This window comes from Microcebus murinus, chromosome 4 (assembly GCF_040939455.1).
Source record: "Microcebus murinus isolate Inina chromosome 4, M.murinus_Inina_mat1.0, whole genome shotgun sequence".
Classification (NCBI taxonomy): Eukaryota; Metazoa; Chordata; class Mammalia; order Primates; family Cheirogaleidae; genus Microcebus; species Microcebus murinus.
Window position 1 is genome coordinate 21,328,979 of NC_134107.1, and position 25,410 is coordinate 21,354,388.

The 25,410-nt window shown below is 43.0% G+C and overlaps 2 protein-coding genes and 1 long non-coding RNA gene across 5 annotated transcripts in view; 2 read left to right on the forward strand and 1 right to left on the reverse strand.

Moving 5' to 3' along the window:
* Nucleotides 1–14,971, forward strand: part of LRP4 (LDL receptor related protein 4) — a 48,279-nt gene extending 33,308 nt beyond the window's left edge. The window contains exons 29-38 of the mRNA XM_020286486.2: nt 668–886; nt 1,052–1,186; nt 1,989–2,097; nt 4,116–4,260; nt 4,518–4,631; nt 5,072–5,207; nt 7,002–7,069; nt 7,820–7,907; nt 9,265–9,406; nt 12,454–14,971. Coding sequence (XP_020142075.1) covers nt 668–886; nt 1,052–1,186; nt 1,989–2,097; nt 4,116–4,260; nt 4,518–4,631; nt 5,072–5,207; nt 7,002–7,069; nt 7,820–7,907; nt 9,265–9,406; nt 12,454–12,786 — 1,489 coding nt within the window. The 3' untranslated portion in view covers nt 12,787–14,971. The remainder of the gene's footprint in view (nt 1–667; nt 887–1,051; nt 1,187–1,988; nt 2,098–4,115; nt 4,261–4,517; nt 4,632–5,071; nt 5,208–7,001; nt 7,070–7,819; nt 7,908–9,264; nt 9,407–12,453) is intronic.
* Nucleotides 7,901–22,808, reverse strand: LOC142870594 (uncharacterized). The gene is made up of 4 exons (XR_012918935.1): nt 22,633–22,808; nt 13,107–13,214; nt 12,369–12,636; nt 7,901–8,030 (listed from the first exon to the last, which is right to left on the reverse strand). It is a non-coding gene; the product is annotated as an uncharacterized LOC142870594 (long non-coding RNA).
* A 104-nt stretch (nt 22,809–22,912) lies between these two features.
* The window catches only part of CKAP5 (cytoskeleton associated protein 5), a 97,743-nt gene continuing 95,245 nt past the window's right edge, over nt 22,913–25,410 (forward strand). For all 3 annotated transcript variants that reach the window (XM_076001961.1, XM_076001963.1, XM_076001964.1), the window contains exon 1: nt 22,913–22,995. The gene's annotated coding sequence lies outside the window, so the exon portion shown is untranslated. The remainder of the gene's footprint in view (nt 22,996–25,410) is intronic.

Consider the following 25,410-nt stretch of genomic DNA (forward strand, 5'->3'; position numbering starts at 1 on the left):
TGTGGTAGCTTACAAAGTTGTTATTGTTTCTAACGTTTTATTATTATTATTATTATTATTATTTAAATTTCTGGCCCGAACCCAGCTCAGGAATATTATGCCCTGCCCAATAGAGTGGTTTCCGATGGGAGAGATTCTCACATGGAGGAACAGGGGGCATTCTCCTTTGCTCTCCCTTCAGGGATATATTAGAATCTCATGCTGGGGACAAGTGGGCATATGCAATTTAGATAAGTTGCCCATTGATTGTGATGTGTTCCCTGTCCTGCAGTTGAATTCCCTGGTGTAGGGCCTCTGTAAAAATGTACAGAGGGGTAGGTTTTGACAAATCTGTTTTTCTTATAATCACGCCCTAGCAATCCTTCTCTCTTGCCAAAGATATATGAGGAATGATTAACTTGTCTTTTGGCAAGATATGGGCCCAAACTTCCTCCTGTTTCCAGTTAGCAGGAAACACTCTGTCTTCCTAAGAGAATTCATTCATTCATTCTGCAAATATTTTATTGAACACTTCTGCTGGGTGCGGAGGGATGTACTAATAGATACTTGGTCTCTTCCCCTGTGGAGCTTATAGTCTAGTGAGGGTCCAATTTTAGAAACATGGATTAAAGGAGTTTATCAAGTCCAATCAATCTGGTCACTCATCGAACCCTGGGCTCTCCCCAAGGCGAGCAGACCTGAATGGCAGCAACATGGAGACAGTGATCGGGCGTGGGCTGAAGACGACTGATGGGCTGGCAGTGGACTGGGTGGCCAGGAACCTGTATTGGACAGATACAGGTCGAAATACTATTGAAGCATCGAGGCTGGATGGTTCCTGCCGCAAAGTGCTGATCAACAACAGCCTAGATGAGCCCCGGGCCATTGCCGTTTTCCCCAGGAAGGGGTAAGTTTATGGCCAGCAGAAAAGAGATCCAGGGGAGAAGGGACTGGTAGAAAAGAGGCCCTTACAGGGCTCCTATATATTACTGGTATTAATGTATCCCCTGTGTTCTCTCGACCTCTTGGTGCCATCTTCCCATGGCTTGATAATGCCACTGTTGTGTGTCAGATACCTCTTCTGGACAGACTGGGGCCATATTGCCAAGATTGAACGGGCAAACCTGGATGGCTCTGAGCGGAAGGTCCTCATCAACACAGACTTGGGTTGGCCCAATGGCCTCACCCTGGACTATGATACCCGCAGGTAGGAATTCTGTCCTAAACAGCCTCTTGGAAATCGGGTGGGCAGAGGAGAGGATGGTTGATATTGAAATAGGAAAAATGAAAAGATAGGTAGAGAAGAGAAAGCATTAAAAAGGATGAGGGAACATATTCTTACAGTAGGGGTTGCTAAATCTAGCCCTCAACCCTGAGGTTGGTTTTATTTGGCTGGTTTACATGTTCTTAATTTGAGTGCCTTCAACAGAGCATGTCCTATGGCTGGACCACAGGTCCCATGCCCCCATCTATTTAAGGGCTGATTCTTGTCACTCTTCTAATCACTTTGGGCCCTAGAATTTGCAACTCCTGGTCTAGATAAAAAATGCTGTAGGGCAGAAGAAGAGGGTGAAAGGGGCTCTGAAGTTGTCTGTTCCCCTTTTCTGCCCCAGAGGAAGGAAAAGGAATCAAAGTCATTTGGAGAATTGGCAGAATGAGAGTTCTTTTAACCTCAGCAAGGTCCGAGTAGACTGAGTTCTCTTGAAGACTATTTGCAAGAATTTGGGCTTAGATCTTGGGTAGGAGTCAAAGGGTGATCAAGTTCCTGGAGATGAGTCTAGGTGATGGCTCTCTGAGGTTACTAGACTTTCTTTCCCTCCCCAGAACAGTCCTGGCCTCCCCTCATTTATGAATCACCAGCTTCAGGACTTACAATGACCTCTCATGAAGGGTGCTTCTTGACTGCTCACAGCATCTGCCAGTTCAGCTCAGGAGAAGACACCTCCTTAGGGAGAAGAGCTGGGTCGCTGGCAAGCATTTTGGGCAGCGCTTCTCTTCTTTCTTTGCAGGATCTATTGGGTAGATGCACATCTGGACCGGATTGAGAGTGCTGACCTCAACGGGAAGCTGCGGCAGGTCTTGGTCAGCCATGTGTCCCACCCCTTTGCCCTCACACAGGTACTGGCTCAGGAGAGAGGTAACTAAACCCCCTTGACTGGGGTGTTTCCTTGGGGTTCTAAGTCAGCAGCATCAGCTTTAGTTGCTACTGATCAGGTATGCTATGGAAGCTCATTTTAGGGCTTTTTCCTGTGCCCTGAAGCCATGCCACCAAGTGCCCCCCTGCTCCTATACCACCACTCCCACGTTCTAGCATTCCAAGGAATGGTTCTCAAACACTGGTGTACAGACTCAGTTGTGGAGCTTGTTAAAATGCAGGTTCCTGGCACCCTGGCTAGAGGGAATCTGCTTTATGAGAGTTGGGCCCAGGAATATGCATTTTGATAAGTTCCCCAGTCGATCCCAATGCTGTGGTCCCAGCATCTGAGCTCAGGCAGCTCACTTAGTGGCAACAGGGTAGAGTGGCTAAAAGCCACAGTTTTGAGGCATCCAGCCAGTTTGGTGTTTATTGAGTACTACCAATATACTGGGTACCTGGGTTCAAGTTCTGTCTGTATTATTAAATAACTGTGTAACTTTGAACAAGAGACTGAACTTCTCTAAGCTTTAGTTACCTGTAAAACAAATCAGCCTAATAATAGTCCTGAAATATCCTCCTGAAATATACACAAAACATTAGCACTGTACCTGGCACATAATAGCACTAAAATGTATGTTATCTGTAACTATTTTAATTATTTTAGCTGTCATTTTTGACAGATTTAACACTGTTAAATAATTTGGGAAAGGAAAAAGATCTACCAAGCCTGGGGCCAAAACAGGGATTCTCAATCACTTAAAATTCCTTGTCTTTGTTTTTTTTTTTTTTTTTTTTTTTGAGACAGAGTCTTGCTCTGTTGCCCAGGCTAGAGTGCTGTGGCGTCAGCCTAGCTCACAGCAACCTCAAACTCTGGGGCTCAAGTGATCCTCCTGCCTCAGCCTTCCAAGTAGCTGGGACTACAGGCATGTGTCACCATGCCTGGCTAATTTTCATATATATATATATGTGTATATATATATTTTTTTGTTTTGTTTTGTTTTTTAGTGTCAAGCTATAAAAATATATAAATATATATTATATATAATTCATATTATATACGATAATATAATATATTTTATATATATTTTTGTGTCCAGCTAAAAATATATATATATATATATATATATATATATATATATTTTTAGTGCCCAGCTAATTTCTTTCCTTTTTTTTTTTTTTTAGTAGAGACTGGGTCTTACTCTTTCTCAGGCTGGTCTTGAACTCCTGAGCTCAAACGATCCTCTCCTCGGCCTCCCAGAGTGCTAGGATTATAGGCATGAGCCACCGCACTTGGCCTCTTTGTCCTTTTTTGACAAACATCTTCCACCATGTCTAAATTCTGTATTGTACCCTACCAGCCAAAAAGATTTTGTCTGGCTTAATGATAGGCATTTTTTTTTTTTGAATACTCCAAATGTAAAACTACAGGGTAATACTGAATATGGTTTTCCAATATATAAGTTTCCTCCAGAGTTTCTGATGTATCCCCAGGGGTGGGAGGGGAAACACCTTCATTGCCCCTTCTCCACCCCTGGTTGAGAATTTCAGGATCACTGCATTAGAAGGAAGTTACCCACAGAAGCAAGCAGAGGATCGGAGGCAGTGCTCTGAGCTAAGGGCCCAGTACCTTTGAATTTACTCCTGTTTGCGAGATAGGGAGCCACTCAGTCAATTGACTAAGGACTGAGTGTTAGGTGCTGGAAATTCAGAGATGAATAAAACACATTCTTGTTCTTGAAGAACTTAATCTGGTAGGACAGACAGATATGTAAACAGATTACCTTCTTCAAGTATAGAAACTCACTTGTGCAAGTGACTACAAGGTACAAAACAGCATGGATGAGAGAATGGTGAACTCTAGTGGATTTGGGGATGCCCAGAAGTTGATCTGATGAATAAGAGATGAAGAAGGCATTTCAGCAGAGGGAGTAGCACATGGTGAGGCACAGAAGCTGTACCTCAATAATATTTCCTCTTTCTGGGTTTCCCTGTTGAGTAGCAGGACAGGTGGATCTACTGGACAGACTGGCAGACCAAGTCAATCCAGCGTGTTGACAAGTATTCAGGCCGGAACAAGGAGACAGTGTTGGCCAATGTGGAAGGACTCATGGATATCATTGTGGTTTCTCCTCAGCGGCAGACAGGTGGGCTCCTGGATCCTGAGCCTGTTTCTTTACCATCATTGAGATTGGTTGGTCACCCCAAGGACCAAGATAGGACCATAGGAAAGCATTTTGGTTGACATCTTCAGCTCTTAGACCTTTTCAACCCCTGTGGTTATACCTCTCCTGCCTCCTGTCTCTGGGAGTAGGCTAGCCCTGGATTTCCTCCTTTTAGAGAAGTGTTAAACTAGGAGACCTGATTCTGTTCCAGACCAGAAATTCATCTGCTTTGCCTCCAGGAACCAATGCCTGTGGTGTGAACAATGGTGGCTGCACCCACCTCTGCTTTGCCAGAGCCTTGGACTTCGTGTGTGCCTGTCCTGATGAGCCTGATGGCCGGCCCTGCTTCCTTGGTGAGTTGGGACTGAATGGCCCCAGGAAGGGTAGAGGATCAGCAGGATCCCTGGACCTGATCTGTCATTCTGGGTGGGATCCCCCTACAGAGGGTCTTATTACTGGAGTGACTGGGAGCAATGTGTTTGGGCTCTTTGGACTCACTCAGACCTGGGTTTATCTGGCCTCTGGCATTTGCTAGAACAGAATTCGGGTCTCTCAATTCCCAGATCCCTACTGTGGGATCATCAGTGAATTGTGTAGTACTCTCTCTTCCTGACTTTTAAGGGCCAGCTATCCTATTCAGAGGTATTATTTAAATCCAAGTCCCTTTTATTTATAGTATTAATGGCTTGGGATTAGGACAGCTAAAAGATTGCTTTGTCAAGTTCTCTAGCTTCTATTCTTGGACCATATGTAGAGGTTTATGTGGCCCACTCCAATCCTTTTTTCTCTCCAGTACCTGGCCTGGTGCCCCCTGATCCTAGGGCTACCAGCATGAATGAAAATAACCCAGTGCTACCCAACACGCTACCTACCACCTTGCGTTCTTCTACCACCCGGACTCGCACATCGCTGGAGGAGGTAGAAGGAAGGTAAGTAGGTTCAGTACAAGACCAGGGGCCCTTTAATTCAAATCACCATCCCCTACCAGCAGAAAATCTTAGTCCCAGCTTGATGATTCTGGCAGATGGGAGGTAGATCACATCACTGACCACCAGTCCCTGCTATTTGGCTCAGAAGGTGATATTTAGATTTGTATATTTTTGCAAGTGATTCCTTTTTAGCTCTGAGGGCAAGAAGTTTTAAGAGCAGCTTTAAAGAGAAATCACTTAAGAGGAGTTGCCACAGGGTATTCCTCTTTCTTCCTTTCTCTCTGTAACATTTGCTCTCAGGTCTCAGGCTTAGTATATAGTCTTATCCTACAGTGGTCTCTGGGCTGTGGCTTTATGACTTGGAACAAAAAGGTTTCCCCAGGGGTATGATGGCCTTAGCTTATAATGACCCTGGTTTATAATGACACGTACATGAACATGTACATACACCGTTATTAAGTAAGCAAGCATAACACGAACAATTCTCAAATCAAGTATAAAATATTGTGTACCATTAAATTGAAGATGCTACCAACTATAAAATGCATCCTTGTTTGAGAGATTAAACTGAAAACATGATCAAGGGCAATTGTGAAATGCCGTTGATTATAAGTCATGTTCTTATTTCTGAGATGTTAAACTATAGAAAAAAATGTGCATCTTAAAATTGATGAAATATGATATTCAGTTTAGAGATTCTTATAACTGTTTTAATTTATACATTATAAAAAAATAACCTGGAAATATAGATAGAAATAAAGAAGAAATGAGTACCCACATACCTATATAATAATAACTTTTAATATTTTGATGCCCATCTTTTTTTAGACATTTTTCTAATTAGAACAGTTTTTTTCATTACAACGTACCTGTCTCTTTAGTGTTAATATCATCTATAGCTTAAAAGGTAGTTAATACTTGATTTCAATTCTGAAAGCAGAAATATAATAATAATCCCAAGTAAAAACTCTGGATTCAATGTTCCTAAAGTTATAAGATTTGCATATGATCAAATTCATATGCTGTGTGCCCCATTCTATTAGTTCAATTTGTAAACAAAGGCAGACCCCCAGGTATAAATAGTTTCTCACTAACTTTTAAGTACTATGAATAGTTATCACGCTCTAATTTTCTTTAGGTTTATTTAGAAAACTTTTGACTCCTCTACTTGGACATTTTCTTACTGTAAGAGTTCTATTTGAAGATCCAGTGCATTTTAGTTTTACATGCTCTTGCAAGTAGCTTTTCTCCAGCCTTTTAGGAGATGTCTTTAATTGCCTGCTCATAATGTGCTGCAAAGCAGTTACCTTCTGACCATTTCAAGTTAGCTACCTGAGCACTCCCTCTGGATGTCTTGCATATTCCCTTGGGAAAGAATGAAAGGGAAGAAAAACAACTTTTTTTTTTTTACCTTGTGATATTTAGACATTGTGATAATTTTTATCCAGTCAGATTTGCTTGGCTATTGGCTCCTTCCAACTTATCCTGGTAGTTTAAGAAAGCCTATTATTAATATCCTTAGTATTATTTCTGCAGACTTCCAGAACTGCTTCTCATTTTTAAAGGTACATATTTTATAACACATTTAAACCTGGTATAGCGGCTTGAAAACAGTGACTCACACTCATTTCTCTCCATTTCCTGGTCTTACCCTGTCCATACTTCTGATATCTTCCATCTGATACACTTTTATGCCTGGAAACCCCACTCAAAGGCCTTGCCCCCCTTCCTGGAGGAAGGCATGATCTTCAACAAATATAAGTAGCCTTCATACTTAGTTCTTTGTGCCCACAGATGCTCTGAAAGGGATGCCCGGCTGGGCCTCTGTGCACACTCCAATGAGGCTGTACCAGCTGCTCCAGGTAAGCCCTAAGTGTCCCACTGTTTTGGAAAAGAAGATACAAAGAGTCTAAGTCTCCAATGACATTTTTCATAACCTTCATGGGGACTCTTTAGGGTTGATGAACTCTTTTCTTATACTAAATCCATAGAAATAATAATCATAATAGCCATCACTTATTGTATGCTTTCCATATGCCAGGCATTTAATAAGCCATATATATGCTGCATGTGTGTATATGTGTGTGTTCTAATTAGAACAGTTTTTTTCATTACAATGTATTTGTCTCTTTATTGTTAATATCATCTATAGCTTAAAAGGTAGTTAATACTTGATTTCAATTCTAAAAGCAGAAATATAATAATAATCCCAAATAAAAACTCTGGATTCAATGTTTATATATAAACTCTGGAGTCAATATATATATATATACACACACACACTCATTTAATCTCCACTAACCCCATGAAATGTTATTACTTACATTTAATGAGAAAATGTAGGCTTAGAAGTTAAGCATCCTGCCTTAAGTCACATAGCTAGTGGGTGGTAGAATTGGGATTGCAGATGCTGGCAGAGTAGATAGATTTCTTCTCAGCCTCCTCACCTGCCTGCTGTGGCCTCTCCTCTGGGTAGAATGCCCCTAGCCATCCTGTGATGGGTAGGATCCAACACCTACAAAAGGAGCTCTTCATCTTTCCACCCTTCATATCAACACCAGGTAGAAAGTTGTGTGAATGGTTCTTGCCCAGTGTCTCTCTGTTCTTCATAGGGGAAGGACTTCATATCAGCTATGCCATCGGTGGACTCCTGAGTATTCTTCTGATTTTGGTGGTGATTGCGGCTTTAATGCTGTACAGGTAATTTCAGCCTTGCCACAGGGGCCACATACTCGTTGGTCCTCATTAGCATGTCTGAAGTCTCCAGAAGCTCCACAGTTCACTGAATCAGCCTCTGATCAGCCTTATTTCCAGGTTGGGTCCCTGGTTAGAGCAGCAGAAGGACAGGGCAGAACACTGACTCTTATTCCCCAGTCATAGCCGAAGCATTTTCTTTATTTAGTGACCAAAGCAACCCTTGGGATTTTCTGTATAGACTAGGATGCTGAGGGCACAGAGGATGTTACCCAGAGTCACACTGTAAGAGGTAAAGCTCAGGGTGACCCTAGCATCTGTGCTTTTTCCACTACCCCACACTATTGAAATTGGAAATGATTTTCCCTTTGCACAAACACAGCCCTTTATTACAATATTGGTTGACATATCATTTCTCAGTACCAATCATTCTAGAAAGGTAGAATGTGTCATTTTCAATGCAGACTCTTCTTTTTATGTCCTTCTTTATATTTTCCATCAAATGCCTTAAACACAGCTTATAGCAAAAAATGTCTGGATTTTGTTGCTGCTGCTATTCATAACAATAATAATAAATAATGGTAATAGTTAACCACTTAATGAATATATATCAATGCCACAACGCTGTAATTATTCCTCACTTTTAAGATGAGGATCTGAGGCTCAGAAAGTTTAGATTGTATCTACCAAGATCCCAGCTAGTAAGTAACAGAGTTGGGATTGAAACATAGATCTCTCTGACTCTAAAAGGTCAGTGTATTCGTTATCCATTGCTGCATAAAAAATTACCCTAAAACTTAGTGACTTAAAATGACAACCATTTATTATCACATAATTTCTGAGGGTCAGAAATCCAGATGCAGCTCAGGTGGGGGCCTCTGCATCAAGGTCTCTCAGAGGTTGCAATCTAGGTATTATCCAGAGTTGTGGTCTCATCTCAAGGCTTGACTAGGGAAGGATTCCCTTCCAAGCACGCTCATGTAGTTGTTGACAGGATTCAGTTCCTCACAGGCTGTTGGCTGCAGGCCTTCCTCATCAGTTCCTTGCCTCATAGCCTTTCCACAGGACAGCTTACAACATGGCAGCAGCTTGCTTCTCCCAGAGTAGGAGCAAGAGAGAGTGAGGAGGGCAACCCAAGACCAAGGCCAGTTTCTTTGTAATCTAATCCATCACTTTTGCATATTCTTTTCATTACAAATGAGACACCAGGTCCAGTCCATTCAAGGGGAAGGTATTCATAAGGGCATGATTACCAGGAGGTGGGGAGCACTGTGACGATCTTAGAGACTGCCTACCACATTCAGGTTATAACTTCCCCCTCATAAAGATCTGAACTAATTTCTTGTCACCTTTCCTCATAAAGACACAAAAAATCCAAGTTTACCGATCCTGGAATGGGGAACCTGACCTACAGCAACCCCTCCTATCGAACTTCCACTCAGGAGGTGAAAATTGAAGCAATCCCAAAACCAGCCATGTACAACCAGCTGTGCTATAAGAAAGAGGTAAAAACAGAAATTTATAATCAAGGATTTTTTGGGAGGTGAGGTGGGGAGGATTATGTCCTAATTGTCAGAATAAGTCAGTAAGGGATGTTAGGTAGTCATCCCATCTACCATTTTGGAAGTTATAGTGATCAGAAAAACTGAATGTAATTTGGGTTTCTGGGGAGATCTAGAAACTGTGAGGGAGTAGCTTGAGGGACCTTAGTGAGAGCAAGGTTAGAAGGCAGATCCCAGGAGATCTGATCTGAAAGCAATGAGTATGCATCTCCCTGCCAGGAAACATTTTTCTAGCTCTTAGGTTCTTTTCTTCTTGCAGTTGTCATTTACCTGCAGTGAGGCTGTGCCCCTCTGAAACAAGGGGGCTCTCCAAGATAACACCCAAAAAACCCAAGAGCTCCTGGACTCCCCTTTTTCTAACTTATAATCCAAACTGGTGGCACCTGTGGCTGGGAATGGCTGGTTTTTCCCTATCCTTCCACTCATCAGAGACTTAAGAGATTTTTCTAGAACTCTGAAGGTTTATGTGCTTTTGTTTGTTGTTGTTTTTTTTTTTTTTTTTCACTCCTTTGTCACTTCAATGGAAAATTATTTGCTGAATGTTTAGGCATGAAAAATAGTCCCAGGACTGTGTGTGGTGGCTCAAGCCTGTAATCTCAGCACTTTGGGAGGCTGAGATGGGAGGATTGCTTGAGGCCAGAAGTTCATGACCAGCCTGGGCAACATAGTGAAACCCATCTCTACAAAAAATAAAAAAATTAGCTGGGCATGGTTGTACATGCCTGTAGTCCCAGCTACTTGGGAGGCCAAGGTGGGAGGATGTCTTTAGCCCAGGAGTTTGAGTTTGCAGTGAGCTATTATGATGCCACTGCACTCTAGCCCAGGCAACAGAGTAAGACCCTGTCTCAAAAAAGAAAAGAAAAATAATCCCACCTCCACAAGGGAACTATAACCTGGGATTTCAGATTTTCTTAATCTGATATAACCCTTGTTTTTTTCTAAAATCCTATAACCTTTCATCACAAGTTATTCCTTATGAAGACCCTAATCAGTCTATTTCTTTGGCTTATCTAGCACAGTCAAAACCTGCCCTCACATCTGCAGGGCTCTCATGCATAATGAGTATGTGTCACATAATAATTCATGTATTTTATGGAACCATAAATTCACATATTAAAAAAGTTTCCACTACAGTCAAAATAGAACCTGTAGGGATAGCTTGTAGTTCTAGGAATGGTAGACTTCTTCTCAATTAATATCTTTGAGAGAAAGACTCTTGAAGATTCTTGGGTTCCTGGATTGTCTACCCCAGAAGAGAACCACAATAAAGGCTATAGGTTAGCAATCAAAATTGTGTGACCTTTCTTCTATTGTCTGTTTCTTCCTCAGCAGCTCTTTCACCCCTCTGATAGCCTTTCACCCTTTCTCTTCTGATTTCCTCTTGATTTCAGGTACCTGTTGCTGTGTGTTTGTAGAGGGAGTGGTGTCCCCCAAATTGCAAGTGCCATGTCCCCTACCTCTCCCTAACTTACACAGCATGTCTCTGTGATTAAGACTGCGAGTGGCCTGCATCCTGTCTTATACTAATTTCCGCATGGAGGGTGTGCTATGTCTCTCTCTGCATGGTTGAGGGAGCTGTCACTCTCAGAGGTCAGGGACCATGTTTTTTTGTTGTTGTTTTTGTTTTTTGAGACAGGGTCTGGCTCTATTGCCCAGGCTAAAGTGCAGTGGCATCATTAGAGCTCACTGCAACCTCAAACTCCTGGCTAAAGCTATCTTCGTGCCTCAGCCTCCCAGTAGCTGAGACTACAGACATGTACCACCACGCCTGGCTAATTTTTCTATTTTTTAGAGAGATATGTTCTTGCTGTGTTGCCCAGGCTGGTCTTGAATTCCTGGCCTCAAGTGATCCTCCCACCTTGGCCTCCCAAAGTGCTAGGATTATAGGTGTGAGCCACCACACCAAGCCAGGGACCATGTTTTATATTGTGTAATCATCAAAGCACTTACCACAGTATTTGCTTAACATAGGAGCTCAGTAAATATCTGTGGAGTTGAATTGTTACTAAAATAGAGCAGCAGTTGTAGGACTTTGAGCAGGAACACTATCCCAGGGACAGAACCCAAGCGGTGGTCCATTTTCATCTGGCAGTGGTAGCATGTTGGTTGGTATCCTCCAGAAACCAAGAGTAAGGCTACCCTTTGAGGAATCCATAAAGTAAGAAGCGTGGGCAGTGTGCATTGCTGTCCTTGGAAATCCCAAGGGAATTGCTTGGGAAAGGTCCCAGGGCTCATGGGAGCAGAATCAGAGATACCTACTAAAAAAGTTACAGGACACCACTGGATTGACATTTAGAACCCAAATAAGAGAATTCTTAGAGTCCTCCTCTTATCTTACCTCCTAAGTTTTTTCCTTAACAAAATTAGAAGAGATAATTAAGAACAAGCTAGCACATAAAATAGTTTAAAATCCAGAATAAATGCACATTTAATTGCTTTTGCCTGTTGTTTGGATTATTTATATCAGCATGATGTTGCCTTAATAAACTATAATAACAATAGCTAACATGTTCATGTTTTAGTGCATCTTATATCAAGCATCCCTATAATTGCATTCCATGAATCACTTTATTTAACCCTGACAAAAATTGATTGTGAGGTGTGGATACTGTTACTTTTTCCACACTGCAGTTTAGAGCCATGAAATAATTTGCCCAAGGTGACAGAATCAGTGAGTGGGCAATGCAGGATGGATGGAAGCCATGGTTTTCCCTCCTCCCTATGTGATAATGGTAATAATCATCATAGCAGCTGCTCCTCTTTCAGGCTAGGACTCATATATTTGTCCTGACCCAGGCTCCCCATTTGTTTGTGGGATTTTTCTTTATGTTATTTTTTTATTGTTGTGGTGCTAGTTTGCAGTCCCTGTTTGTGGGATTTTTCTATTCTTCACACCCACTCTTACCCCATCCACTTCCTTTTTCAGTTCACCATGAGTTTCTTTGCAGAGAGCCAACTGACTGACTTTGTCTCCCCACTCTTCACCCTAGGGAGGGCCTGACCATAACTACACCAAGGAGAAGATCAAGATCGTAGAAGGAATCTGCCTTTTGTCTGGAGACGATGCTGAGTGGGATGACCTCAAGCAACTGCGCAGCTCACGGGGGGGCCTTCTTCGGGATCATGTATGCATGAAGACAGACACAGTGTCCATCCAGGCCAGCTCTGGTTCCCTGGATGACACGGAGACAGAGCAGCTGTTGCAGGAAGAGCAGTCTGAGTGTAGCAGCGTCCACACTGCAGCCACTCCAGAAAGACGGGGCTCTCTATCAGACACAGGCTGGAAACATGAACGCAAGCTCTCCTCAGAGAGCCAGGTCTAAATGTGCACCTTCTCTTCCCTGCCTGCCTGTTCTTCTCCTTTATGGACTTCCAGTCCTTGTGCTCGCTTACACAGCAGGCCCCCTTCCTATGTGCTTGTCCTTCTCCTCCTCTCATCCCATAATTGCTCCCAAGCCCTCAAGGGAGCTTTTTTCCACTTGAGTCCATAACTACCCATGCACAGAAATGATGATGCATCTCAAGAATTTAGACCTGGATTTTACCATGAGTCTCACCCCTTGCACTCCATCCTGGGCCCCTTGAGATGGGTTGGTAATGATTCCTTGCCAGTGTAGAGCTCCACCTCCCCTTCCCCTGGTACCTTCAGTGCCTGCCCCATGGCATGGAAGAAGCTGATGATCCACGACTGCACTCTTCCCCCATCACAGCAGGCATGTCCGCTTCTCTGAGAGGACTCGGCTATCCAGGACTGGGGTGGGTTGGCAGGGGGTGGAAGTAAAGAGAGGCATGAAGGATAGAGGCTGAGAGAAGAAGGGAGAATCAGCCCAGCTGGTATGGGCATCTGGGAAACCTCCAGCCTCAAGTGTATTAGTAACATGAAAAAGCTTTTGGGAGTAGTTGGACCTTGGTGCCTCGTCCATTGCTGGCAGTGGATGTCATTCTCACCTTAAGAGTCACTGCCTTTTCAGCTGTAGATACTGGTGAGATGTGGGCATGGCTGAAGCTGTTCTTCCTTCTGCTAGAATATCTGGAGCCATTTTTACCTTCAGATGACCAGCGTCCCCTATCACACAGCTACTGGCTAATATGAATTCCTTCCTGGTGCCACCACTGGCCAGTACCTTTCCTAAGTCCTTTACGCTATGTAACCAGGTTGTGAGTCAGTGGCTTGAGTGAATATTGGGCCTTCGGGGCTGAGTCTCCAAAATGTCTAAGAAGTTCTGCCTAGACCTAACACAGCATACCACCTGAACTTGAACGTTCTGCCACTCTCTCCCTCATTCTCTGGGATTCTGAGGGAAGAGATCTGAAAACAATCTTTCAAAGAAGGACCAGAAGTTTTTGTAAACAGTAAAGAAGAACAATTGGGTTAGAGACTTGAGACTCCCAGGGCCTAAAGAGAAGTATCCATGAGGTTGAAACTCCTGTGTTCTTTCTCAAGTGCTCAGGGATCTAAGTTAGTAGACAGAGAGCCTGTAGCTACCAGGTGGTAAAGTTCCTGTTCCAACTCTTTCCTGAGCTAAGTGACTTACTTTCCATGCTCAGATGTCATAATTTGGTTCGTGCTCATTCACACAAAGAGCATATGTCTCAGGCTAGTATCAGGGAAGTTCAGACTTTTTTCTGCCCTAAAACTTCCCTCTAGCTCTTCTTCACTTTTTTTCCCCCTAATTTGCTTTTTCTGACCTAGCCTTGTGGCACCAGCACTCTCCAAAGTCCTATGGTGAGGAGGGCTAAATAAAGATGCAAAGAGGTGGGCAAGGAGTAGAAAGGTAGAAAGAACCACTGATGAAAGCTCTCAGTCTAGGGCACAACCAGATCTCTTTTCCCCAGGAAGTAGAAGCAGCAGGAGACGATGGCAGGGCCTGAGGATGGGAGGGCATGGCTTCTAGGGGAAGTTTCCTGATCTGAAACATCTCCTGTGGTTAAAATCAGCTGCCAAACATGTGGGTGAAAAAGGACAAGATCAAATCTTTTCTGGTCAGTTCTAAGACTGCTAGAGACAGTCACCAAGGCCTTAGCCCTGCTGTCAGTAGCCAACCCCAGGTCTGAGCCTACACATTACAGCCAGGCCAATCAGGCTTTTCCAGTGCATGAAGTGGGAAAGGTGAGGTGCCACTTCTGGGAGGAAAGGAGGACATTTCACATTCAGCAAAGCAGTGAAAGAAGGAGCACTTTGGGTCCTTAGCCTTGTGGTTGGGCAAGAGGAGAAAGTAGAAAAGTGGCATGTTCTTGATTGGAAAGGGGGAAGGATCTTATTGCACTTGGGCTGTTCAGAATGTAGAAAGGACATATTTGAGGAAATATCTATTTGAGCACTGATTTACTCTGTAAAAAGCAAAATCTCTCTGTCCTAAACTAATGGAAGTGATTCTCCCACGTTCATGTGTAATGGTTTTAACATTACTCACTGGAGAGATTGGACTTTCTGGAGTTATTTAACCACTATGTTCAATATTTTAGGACTTTATGATAATTTAATATAAATTTAGCTTTTCTTAATCACCTTGCCTGGCTTGGAGTCATGACTAATCCTGCACCTGCTCTGTCTGGTAGATCTATGGTGTGGAAACCTGCTTGCAGACATCACTTCTAAGTCCTTTGGGCATGTGGGGACAGTGAAGAACAATAAAGGTTGTGAGGTTCCTGCTGGAGTTTCAGGTCATCTCGAGAAGACAAGCCAAGACCAGAGTTCATTGACTTATGAAACTTTTATTTCCTCTAGAAGAGGGATAATAGATAGGTTTCATTCTGAGTGCCAACTCGATTGGTTGGTAGCAGCTGTCTGAGGTCGTACCCAGACTCAATGGGAAAAGCATCATGATCGTTAATGACGTGTCCTTTGGACGCTGGAAGGAAATTTCATGGCACATATACTATGTACCTTTTATTTCTGTTCTAGGTTTTTCAGGATTTCAGTGTCACTGAACTTAACTTTGCCTTGCAGTGATGGTCACTGGCAAGACTGATACAATAAGAAAAGTACTGGAATTGGGGTGGGTGCAGTGGCTCACGCCTGTAATCCTAGCACTCTGGGAGGCTGAGCCGGGCAGATTGCTCGAGGTCAGGTGTTCGAAACAGCCTGAGCAAGAGCAAGACCCCGTCTCTACTATAAATAGGAAGAAATTAATTGGCCAACTAATATATACATAGAAAAAATTAGCCAGGCATGGTGGCACATGCCTGTAGTCCCAGCTACTTGGGAGGCTGAGGCACCAGGATTGCTTGAGCCCTGGAGTTTTGAGGTTGCTGTGAGCCAGGCTGACGCCACGGCACTCACTCTAGCCTGGGCAACAAAGTGAGACTCTGTCTCAAAAAAAAAAAAAAAAAAAAAAAAAGAAAGAAAGAAAAGAGAAGTACTGGAATTGGTGATAACAGAGAGTTAATTCCAGTCCCAGATTTGCCACTAGCTCTCTCTGATCTTAGTAAGCCTTCATAATTATTCTGAGAATGTATAAAATGATCACTAAGATTCCATTTATTTATTTATTTATTTTTTTTTTTTTTTTTTTTTTGAGACAGAGTCTCGCTTTGTTGCCCAGGCTAGAGTGAGTGCCGTGGCGTCAGCCTCGCTCACAGCAACCTCAAACTCCTGGGCTCGAGTGATCCTTCTGCCTCAGCCTCCCGAGTAGCTGGGACTACAGGCATGCGCCACCATGCCCGGCTAATTTTTTATATATATATCAGTTGGCCAATTAATTTCTTTCTATTTTATAGTAGAGACGGGGTCTCGCTCTTGCTCAGGCTGGTTTCGAACTCCTGACCTTGAGCAATCCGCCCGCCTCGGCCTCCCAAGAGCTAGGATTACAGGCGTGAGCCACAGCGCCCGGCCGATTCCATTTATTTTTAAAAAGCTATCTTCTCAGATTAATCATCCACTACATCTTTTTTTTTTTTTGAGACAGAGTCTCACTTTATTGCCCAGGCTAGAGTGAGTGCCGTGGCGTCAGCCTCTCTCACAGCAACCTCCAACTCCCCTGGGCTCAAGCGATCCTCCTGCCTCAGCCTCCCAAGTAGCTGGGACTACAGGCATGCGCCACCATGCCTGGCTAATTTTTTGTATATATATATTAGTTGGCCAATTAATTTCTTTCTATTTATAGTAGAGACGGGGTCTCGCTCTTGCTCAGGCTGGTTTCGAACTCCTGACCTTGAGCAATCCACCTGCCTCGGCCTCCCAGAGAGCTAGGATTACAGGCGTGAGCCACTGTGCCCGGCCCATCCACTACATCTTAAGGCTATAATAAGGAGTTGGGGATCCCTTCTCAAGTCCTCTGGATGTGATACCTCAGTGAAAATGGGAATCATGCTAGTCTCAATGCCAAATGTAGAATTTGATGTAAGTCTCAATAGTTGATTTTCTAAACCACAAACTATCTATAGAATAATGTCCCCATTCAGGCGTTCGTCTCATACTATGGGCTAGGCACTAACCATACCTAAACAAGAAAGACATAGTCTCACAGAGCTCAGAGTCCAGCACCAGTACTACCACCCCACCAAAACAGAAGAAAAAAATGAAAGCATGAAAGGTTGAACCCTCCTGTATTCAAGTAACAAGTGAGCTGAGTATAAACTACAATGTATAATTTTTCCAACTTTGGTGAGGAGTAGATGTGCTAGAACAAAAACAAGTGGAATAGCTCAAATAACCATCCCTCCCACCTCAGCTATTTTCTTTGGGGGCAGGAGGTTCACAACAGAGAGAAAAGGAGGACATCTTGGAATGAAACAAGAGTTGAGAATTCCTTGGCTGGTTCTCTGGATATAAAACCCGGAACCAATAGGAAGACAGAAGGTAGGTCAAATTCTAACCAACTGGACATATTTTTGCAAACTAATTACATTCAAAATACAATTATTGCCTTTTCTGTATGGTATGAACAAACTGTAGAACCTAAGATGAAAAGATCTCTGGCCCACAGAAAGGTCTTCGTGGCGTGAATTGAAGCTTTCACCAAACGTAGGCCTGAAGAAAACAGTAGGTGATGCATAGGAACTTAGAAGAAGCACCTACCAGAGCTGAGGTTGCATAATGTTCTAAGTACAATGCTCTGACATTCAAGGACATCCAGTAAGCTTTGGTTCTGTGATTTCTATTTATAGACATAATGATAAAAGAAATGTGGTTGCATCATTTTTATGGCTAAGAAAGAGTCTAAGTATGTCTTTTCTTCATATGTGAAGATGACTCAACTGATTCAGTTAATAGGATGTTTGTTTTAGAATGTTTTAGGCAGTCTTTGTTTTGAAACATTTCCTCACTCACCCATTTATTTTCTCTCCAGATTATTCTACTGTTAACCAGCTGGCAGGGGCTAGCAGAGTTCAGCATAGGGAACAGAGTTTTATTTCCAGCCAAGGCTCCAACTCACAACTTTGGACTCCTTGACATGGTGTTAAAACAGACCCAGACAGCCTAATTAAGGGTCTGAGTTTAAACCCAAGGCTAAGTTAGCCCCAAGCTACACAATCTTCCTATTTCATTTTACAAGACATAAAGAGCCAAGAACTCTCACATATCCTGCCCTTCCCAGTGGGTTTCCCTTCAGGCCCTAGAACCCTAATGATAGCCTGCTAATGAGGTCCCTATCTCTCCTGCCTCCTTCCTCTTAGTGGGGTTGATGCTTCTATGGTCAAAATTCTTGGACAGCCTGCATTTGCTATGGAAAATGGGCTATGAGAAAAGAAAAAAAAGGCTAGCTATTCCTCCATTCAACCAGCACCTATTAAATGCAAACAAGTGCAAGCCAGGATAGGCTTTGCATTCTTGGAGGCCAGTTAAGGCACTAAAATTCAGCCACTTGAGATCTATATTAATGTCACCACTGCTATCTCCAGGGAAGAATGCAGGGGGCACCTGGACTGAAAGTTGAAAGGAAATTCATCACTGAAGCTGTTCCTTTTAGGTTTAAAATATGGATCCATGTCCCATGGTAGGGATACTTCAACCAGAATGCAGTTTGTGATTACAACAGAATGAGCACTTTCCTAGCAGTCTTTTTAGAAACACCCAGCACAGTTATTCAGCAGCCACAGTGTTTGACATTTGTTTCCTGCTTCCAGTTGCAAGAATATAGTGTTCACTTTGATCTCTAATGCTCATAAGGGTTTCACTGCCCTATGATTATACTCCTTATGTAGAAGAACTATTTAGAGGCCCCTGGAATAAAGAAGGTACACATAACTAATAAATACATAGACAAATGCTATTTGATGATAATTCTGGACTGCAAAAGATGACTGGGCAAATATTTATTGAACACCAATCATGGACACAGTATTATATTAGGTTTTTACAAGGACCTACAGGATCTGCCACTCATCTCCCTCCATTATTATCAGACTTTACCTCCTACTACCCTCCTATTGCCAACAACTCTGCTTCAGCTTCACTGGCCTTCCTATTCCTCAAATCTGCCAGGCATGCTCCAATGTAGGGCCTTTGCCACAGTTGTTCCCTCTGGCTAACACTTTCTTCTTCATAGATATACTCATGGCTAACTCCTTTGCTTTCTTGAAGTCTCTGTTCAAATATAATCTCAATGAAACCTACTTTGACCACCCTTTTTAAAATTAGTCTTTCCAACCCTACTTCCTTATCCCTTTTGCCCTGCTTTATTCTTTCTTTCCCACTGCACACACTGCACATATTGTTTAATAACATACTATATAATTTATTTATGTGTTGTCTATGTTTCCTCACTATAATGTGAGCTCCATGAGGAGGACATTTTGTGTGTGTGTGTCTAATTTGTTCACTGATTATCCCAAGTGCCTAAAACAGTTCCTCCTCATGCTAGATGCTTATCAATATTTTTTGAATGAATGAATGAATAAATGAGTGGAATCAAACAGCTAATGCCCACCTTCAAGTAGGGTTGCACCTAAACCATCCAAGACAAAAGGAATTTTGCCATTTTGTTCTATACTCTCCAGGACCTAGACTGCATACAAACTTTATTGAGCAAATTCCAGGTTACCATCAAATGCTCTCCTTAAATGTAATCTTCAGTTTATTTCCGTTAATATCTAAATAAAGTAAACATGCCAATGACCAATGACTGAAGACTATTTCTATATATTCCTCACCCATTTCTCAAAGGTTACCATGATCTTTTTGCTTTGATTCATTCCTCTCTCCTTCCCCTACATGTGGCTCTGTCCTCATCTCCCATCTTTTCACTATCCATTCTCCCTGCTCTGTGGTCTCATTCACTCTATGGTGGTGATCCCCAAATTTATCTTACTTGGCTCTTAATCTCTTGTTCCAGTTTCCACCCTGTATTTTCTAGGCCTACTGAGGTGATTCCATTTGAATGTCTCATTGGTACATGAAAGTAAACAGGTCTTAAACTACTCGCCTTCCCCTTGAGACTGGCTTCTCCTGACTTACTACTTTATTTGGGCAATCACTGTCCTCCTAGTTCCTAGGCTCAAATCCTGGCATTTTCTTTGACTCATCTCCCTAAATGGGACCCACCCTAGTCTTTGCAACTAATCTAGTCAGCTGCCAAATCTTTCCCTGTCTCTTGAATCTGTTCTCATCCTTTCTACTGCTATTACCTCATATCAGACTCCAAACTAGGATGTCAATTCTAACCCATTTCAGACAATCAAGCTAATTAATTTTCTTAAAGTACAATTCTGATTTTGTCACTCTCTTGCTCAGAAACCTTCAATAGCTCCCCATTACCTACTTAATAAAGTACAAATTTCTTACCATAGATTCAAAACCCTTCAAGATCCTAACTCTCTCTGTCAATCTTGCATTCCTGTACTTCCCAACATAAACCTTGTCTTAAAATGAAACCCACATATTCAATTCCATACATACAATGCACTGTCTTGTCTGTGCCTTGGCTTGTACTTTCCCCACTACTTGACATTCTCCTTGCCTTTCTATGAAAGAATAACATATTAATGTTTAAAAAATTCATTTCCCTACAGAGTCCTACTATTAAGTTTCTTGCAATTCCAGCAATGTTCTAACAATTGTCAGGCATGCACACAAACACACATATATTTATCACCATATATAATAAAATCATTCCACATGTGCTTTTCTGCAACTTGCCTTTTTTCAATAATAAAATTTGTGCATTTCCCTACTTCACATACAGAGTAACTACATTAACAGTTGCATTGGCTGGGTGCAGTGGCTCATGCCTATAATCCTAGCACTCTGGGAGGCTGAGGCGGGCAGATTGCTTGAGGTCAGGAGTTCGAAACCAGCCTGAGCAAGAGCGAGACCCTGTCTCTACTGTGAATAGAAATTAATTGGCTAACTAATATATATATAATATAGAAAAAATTAGCCGGGCATGGTGGCGCATGCCTGTAGTCCTAGCTACTTGGGAGGCTGAGGCAGTAGGATCGCTTGAGCCCAGGAGTTTGAGGTTGCTGTGAGCTAGGCTGACACCACTGCACTCACTCTAGCCTGGGCAACAAAGCGAGACTCTGTCTCAAAACAAAAAACAAACAAACAAAAAAAACAGTTGCATAGTGTTCTATTTAATAGATATACCATAATTTATGTACAAAGTTCCCTATTCATGGACATGTAATTTTTAAGGAGTTTTGTCCTGTTAAAGTAGTGCTGTAGTAAACATGCTTATACATTTTTCTTTGTGTATTTGCATAGATCAGTAGGATAAATTTCTAATAGTGGCATTACTGAGTCAGAGATTATGTACATTTTACATTTTAGTAGCTGCCAAATTGTCCTGAAAGTTTACACTGATTATATTCTTATCAACAGTGATTTTGAGCGTCTGTTTTTCTTTTCTTTTCTTTCTTTTTTTTTTTTTTTTGAGACAGATTCTCACTGTGTTGCCCAGGCTAGAGTGCCGTGGCGTCAGCCTAGCTCACAGCAACCTCAAACTCCTGGGCTCAAGTGATGCTTCTGCCTCAGCCTCCCAAGTAGCTGGGACTACAAGCATGTGCCACCATGCCTGGCTAATTTTTTCTATATATATGTATGTTTTTTTTTTAGTTGGCCAATTAATTTCTTTCTATTTTTAGTAGAGATGGGGTCTCCCTCTTGCTCAGGCTGGTTTCAAACTCCTGACTTTGAGCGATCTGCCTGCCTCAGCCTCCCAGAGTGCTAGGATTACAGGCGTTAGCCACCTAGCCCGGCCAGGACATCTGTTTTTCCAAATCTTTACCAAAGATGCTCAGACTTCAAAAGTAGTTGAACTTTTTCATCTTTGCCAATTTGAGAGAGAAGAAATATAATTGTTTTAAATTGTTTTATTACCCATCCCCTCTCCATTTTTTTTTTTTTTTTTGATACCTGGTCTGGCTCTATTGCCCTGGCTAGAGTGCAGTGGCCCCTTCATAGCTCACTGCAACATCCAACTCTTGGACTCAAGGAATCCTACTGCCTCAGCCTCCCAAGTAGCTGAGACAACAGGCACTCTGCCACCATGCCATTTTTTTTGTTTGTTTTTTGTGGAGATGGAGTCTTGCTCTTGTTCAGGCAGGTATGGAACTCCTGGCCTCAAGCAATCCACCTGCCTCCCAAAGTGCCAGTATTATAAGTGTGAGCCACCATGCCAGGCTCCCCTCTCCATCTTTTAGCCTATTGGTAATTTATATATCTTTTAAATCTCAGATTAAAAATTCATCCCCTTCACAAATCTTCCCCCATCAAATTTCTCCCTTCTGTAAGCATTTATAGCTTTTCATTTATATAGTTCTCATACTGCTTTGATGGTCTATGTTTTATTCCTGTGACCACTATAGATTGCCAATTCCTTGGAAGGACCTGATTTTATTCATAGAAACATTGAATGTAGAGCTAAGCAAGACTAATGGAGATCATATTAACCAAGCCTCTCGCTTTTATAAAAGGAGTATTAAGCATTTGCAAACTGCGTTACAGTTCATAAAGGCCTTTCCCAGCCATTCAGTTAGTTATATTAACTCCTCACATTAACTCTGTAAGGGAAATATCGTTATCCAATTTTACAGATGGGGAAACTAAACTTCAGAAGATTTTACTCACTGAGAAAAGTGATTTACTCAGAGCAAGTCCAAAACCAGAATCCAGCGTCCTGGCTTCATTCACTGTTCTTTCCACTACATCCCAGCTGCCTCTCATCTCCCTCACAGCACTTAGCTTCACAATCAATATTTGGTGAATTAAATAACTAAAAAAATACCTGTCAGATGTTGACAACAGCTTGAAAGTCTGTCATTAAACAAAGCAAACACGCTGCGGGCCAGGGACGCACAGCTCTACGCACATCTTTAGCCATTCTTTTTTGGGTCGTCGGGCAGCTTTCCCCCCAGCGACCCGCTCGCAACCTGAGCAGGTAGCACTGAGTCCCCAAGGAAACGCGCCTGCGCGCGGCCCCTTTAAGGAAGCAGGCGGCGCGTGCCCACAGCCCTTTCAAATGGACCAATAAAAGGCTGGTGGGCGGTCCGTCGAGGACCAATAAAGAACGAGGACACTGCGGGGTGTGCGGCGGCTCAAGCGGTTTCAAACGGCTTAGAGCAGGCCCTTCGGTTCTGACCCGGCGGAGGTGAGTGGTCGGTGGGCCTGACCCGCCCGCACGGCCCTCGGGTCCAGGCGTCGCGCGCGCGGAGCGTCCCTGAGTCCTGGGCGGGGGGCCTCCGGACGCGCGCCTCCCCTGCCCCAGGACCTGCCAGGTCTGAGGCGGCAAAGCGGGGCGGAGGCCGGTGGACCTGCGACGGACAGGGCGGGGGGCGTGGGCGCTTGTGTGCGGCGGGGCTGGGGCTGGGTTCCGGATGACCAGAGCGCGCCGCAGCGGGGTGCGGGTGGCACTGGGCCGCGCCTGGCGGCTGAGGTGTTCCACTGCTGGGGCGGGGGCCCTTAAAGCCAGCTCTAGTAGAGTGCCCCTCGCGTAATTGTCAAATGAATAAGTAAGAGATGTGGTGGTTGTGAAAGGCCTTGTCTTCTCCGAGCGTGACAAGGACGGCGCTACTGGGGCCTGCCGGCACACCTGTGTCCCTACCGGCTTGCTGCGATTTTAATAATTCGGTCATTCACTGCTCCGCCCTTACGCCTGGCTTTCTCTCTCTCTAAAGGCATCAGTAGAGTTAAGGTGTTTTTCCAGCTCTGAAGGTTTGGGGGACAAATACAATAGCCAGCTGTATAGGTTAAGCAGGCCTTGCTACTTTAAGGTGGGAGCTCGGTGAACTAGATTCGGACTTTTTAGCTCTCACCACTCGCTAAGGTAGCTACTTGCAATTGTGGTACTTGTCAGGCAGAATTTAAATGCATTTCATTTTGTTTCTTGGATAGAAAATGATGAAATGGTTGTTGCCAGAGTGGCTGCTCTGTGTTAGAAAATATATTCATGCTGGTGAATCTTAACAATGAGTTTTTCATTCAGCATCCGTAGAGGGTGGAGTGGTTTTTGCAAAACTTGCCCCAAATTTATGCATGGCTCTAATTTAATTCTCATGGGACGCAGGCATCAAATCTTGGCCCAGAAATGCTGCCTGTCTTATATTATGCATAATTATAGTAATTGAAAACTCATTTTTAGAAAGGTGAGCTCCTCCTTTCTCCATTTTCATCACCCTGAAACGTCCTTCTTTGACCTAAAGAGCCAATAAATTAACAATCCTTTGAAACTTTTAAGAAGTTGTAAAGGATTTTGACTTTTTCATAAGTGATTGGACAAACTATAATGTTTTTATAAAATTTAATGATGTAGATAAAGCTGAACATTCAGCTAAAGATGACACAACTTCTTTACATAAAGTCTGTTTAAACATTTCAATTTTCGGGCTGGGCACGGTGGTTCACTCCTGTAATCCTAGGACTCTGGGAGGCCAAGGTGGGAGGATCGCTGGAAGTCAGGAGTTCGAAACCAGCCTGAAGCAAGAGCGAGACCCGTCTCTACTATAAATAGAAAGAAATTAATTGGCCAACTAATAAATATAGAAAAAATTAGCCGGGCGTGGTGGCGCATGCCTGTAGTCCCAGCTACTCGGGAGGCTGAGGCAGCAGGATTGCTTGAGCCCAGGAGTTTGAGGTTGCTGTGAGGTAGGATGACGCCACAGCACTCAATCTAGCCTGAGCAACAAAGTGAGACTCTGTCTCAAAAAAAACCCACAAAAAAACAAAACATTTCAATTTTTATAATCCTGTTAGCCCTTACATTTTTATCTTCTCTCGATCTAATCGTAGTCCTTTTCAGGGCTTCACCAATGGATCTTGGTAGCTTATTGCCTGGGGCTCCTATACTAAGTAGTCTCAGGAATTTCTTCACCACTCCTGATCATTTCACCCACTTGTGTTCCTAAGGCTTTGGGTCCCCCAGCAGGGGATCGAGCCTAGAAGCCCTTGCACTTTTGTCAGTGTTTATCTTAATTAATCTGCCTATTGCCCCATTCAATTTCAGATAAGATTTCTCATTGTAATCCTTTGCCTTCTGACTTTTTAATTAAAATTTCTTCAAACTAGGGTAAATACAGCAAACTTGTTTGGAACTCCTTGATTTTGGGAGACCAGCAAGGGCTCTCTTTGGTCTCCACAGGCTTCAATAGTGTTGTTAAGATCTTTGTTTAATGCTATCAATTTCCATCTTATTCGTCCCTTTTCATGATAACCATCTAAAAATGTCTCTGCTGAGACCAGTCCCATGATTCTCCCCTTTATTTTTCCTTTTAATTTCACCTCATCAACATTTTCTTTATTCCCGTTATTTCTTAATAACTGTTTAAAAATTTCCAGCCTTCTGGGGATGAATCCTTTTACTTTGCCCCCTGCCATTCACCATTCTCTTAACCTAATGTATTTATTAGCATCTGTAAGACCCATGGGGAGAAGGTGAGACAGCAAGTTTGATAAGACTTCTTGAAGTGTCTTTTGGTTTTGTGGCAGTAAGGTTATATGGGGTATACACAGTAAGGGGGCACCCTTATCCACAGCATGACCTGGGTAATGGGCACATTCAGTGAGTGAG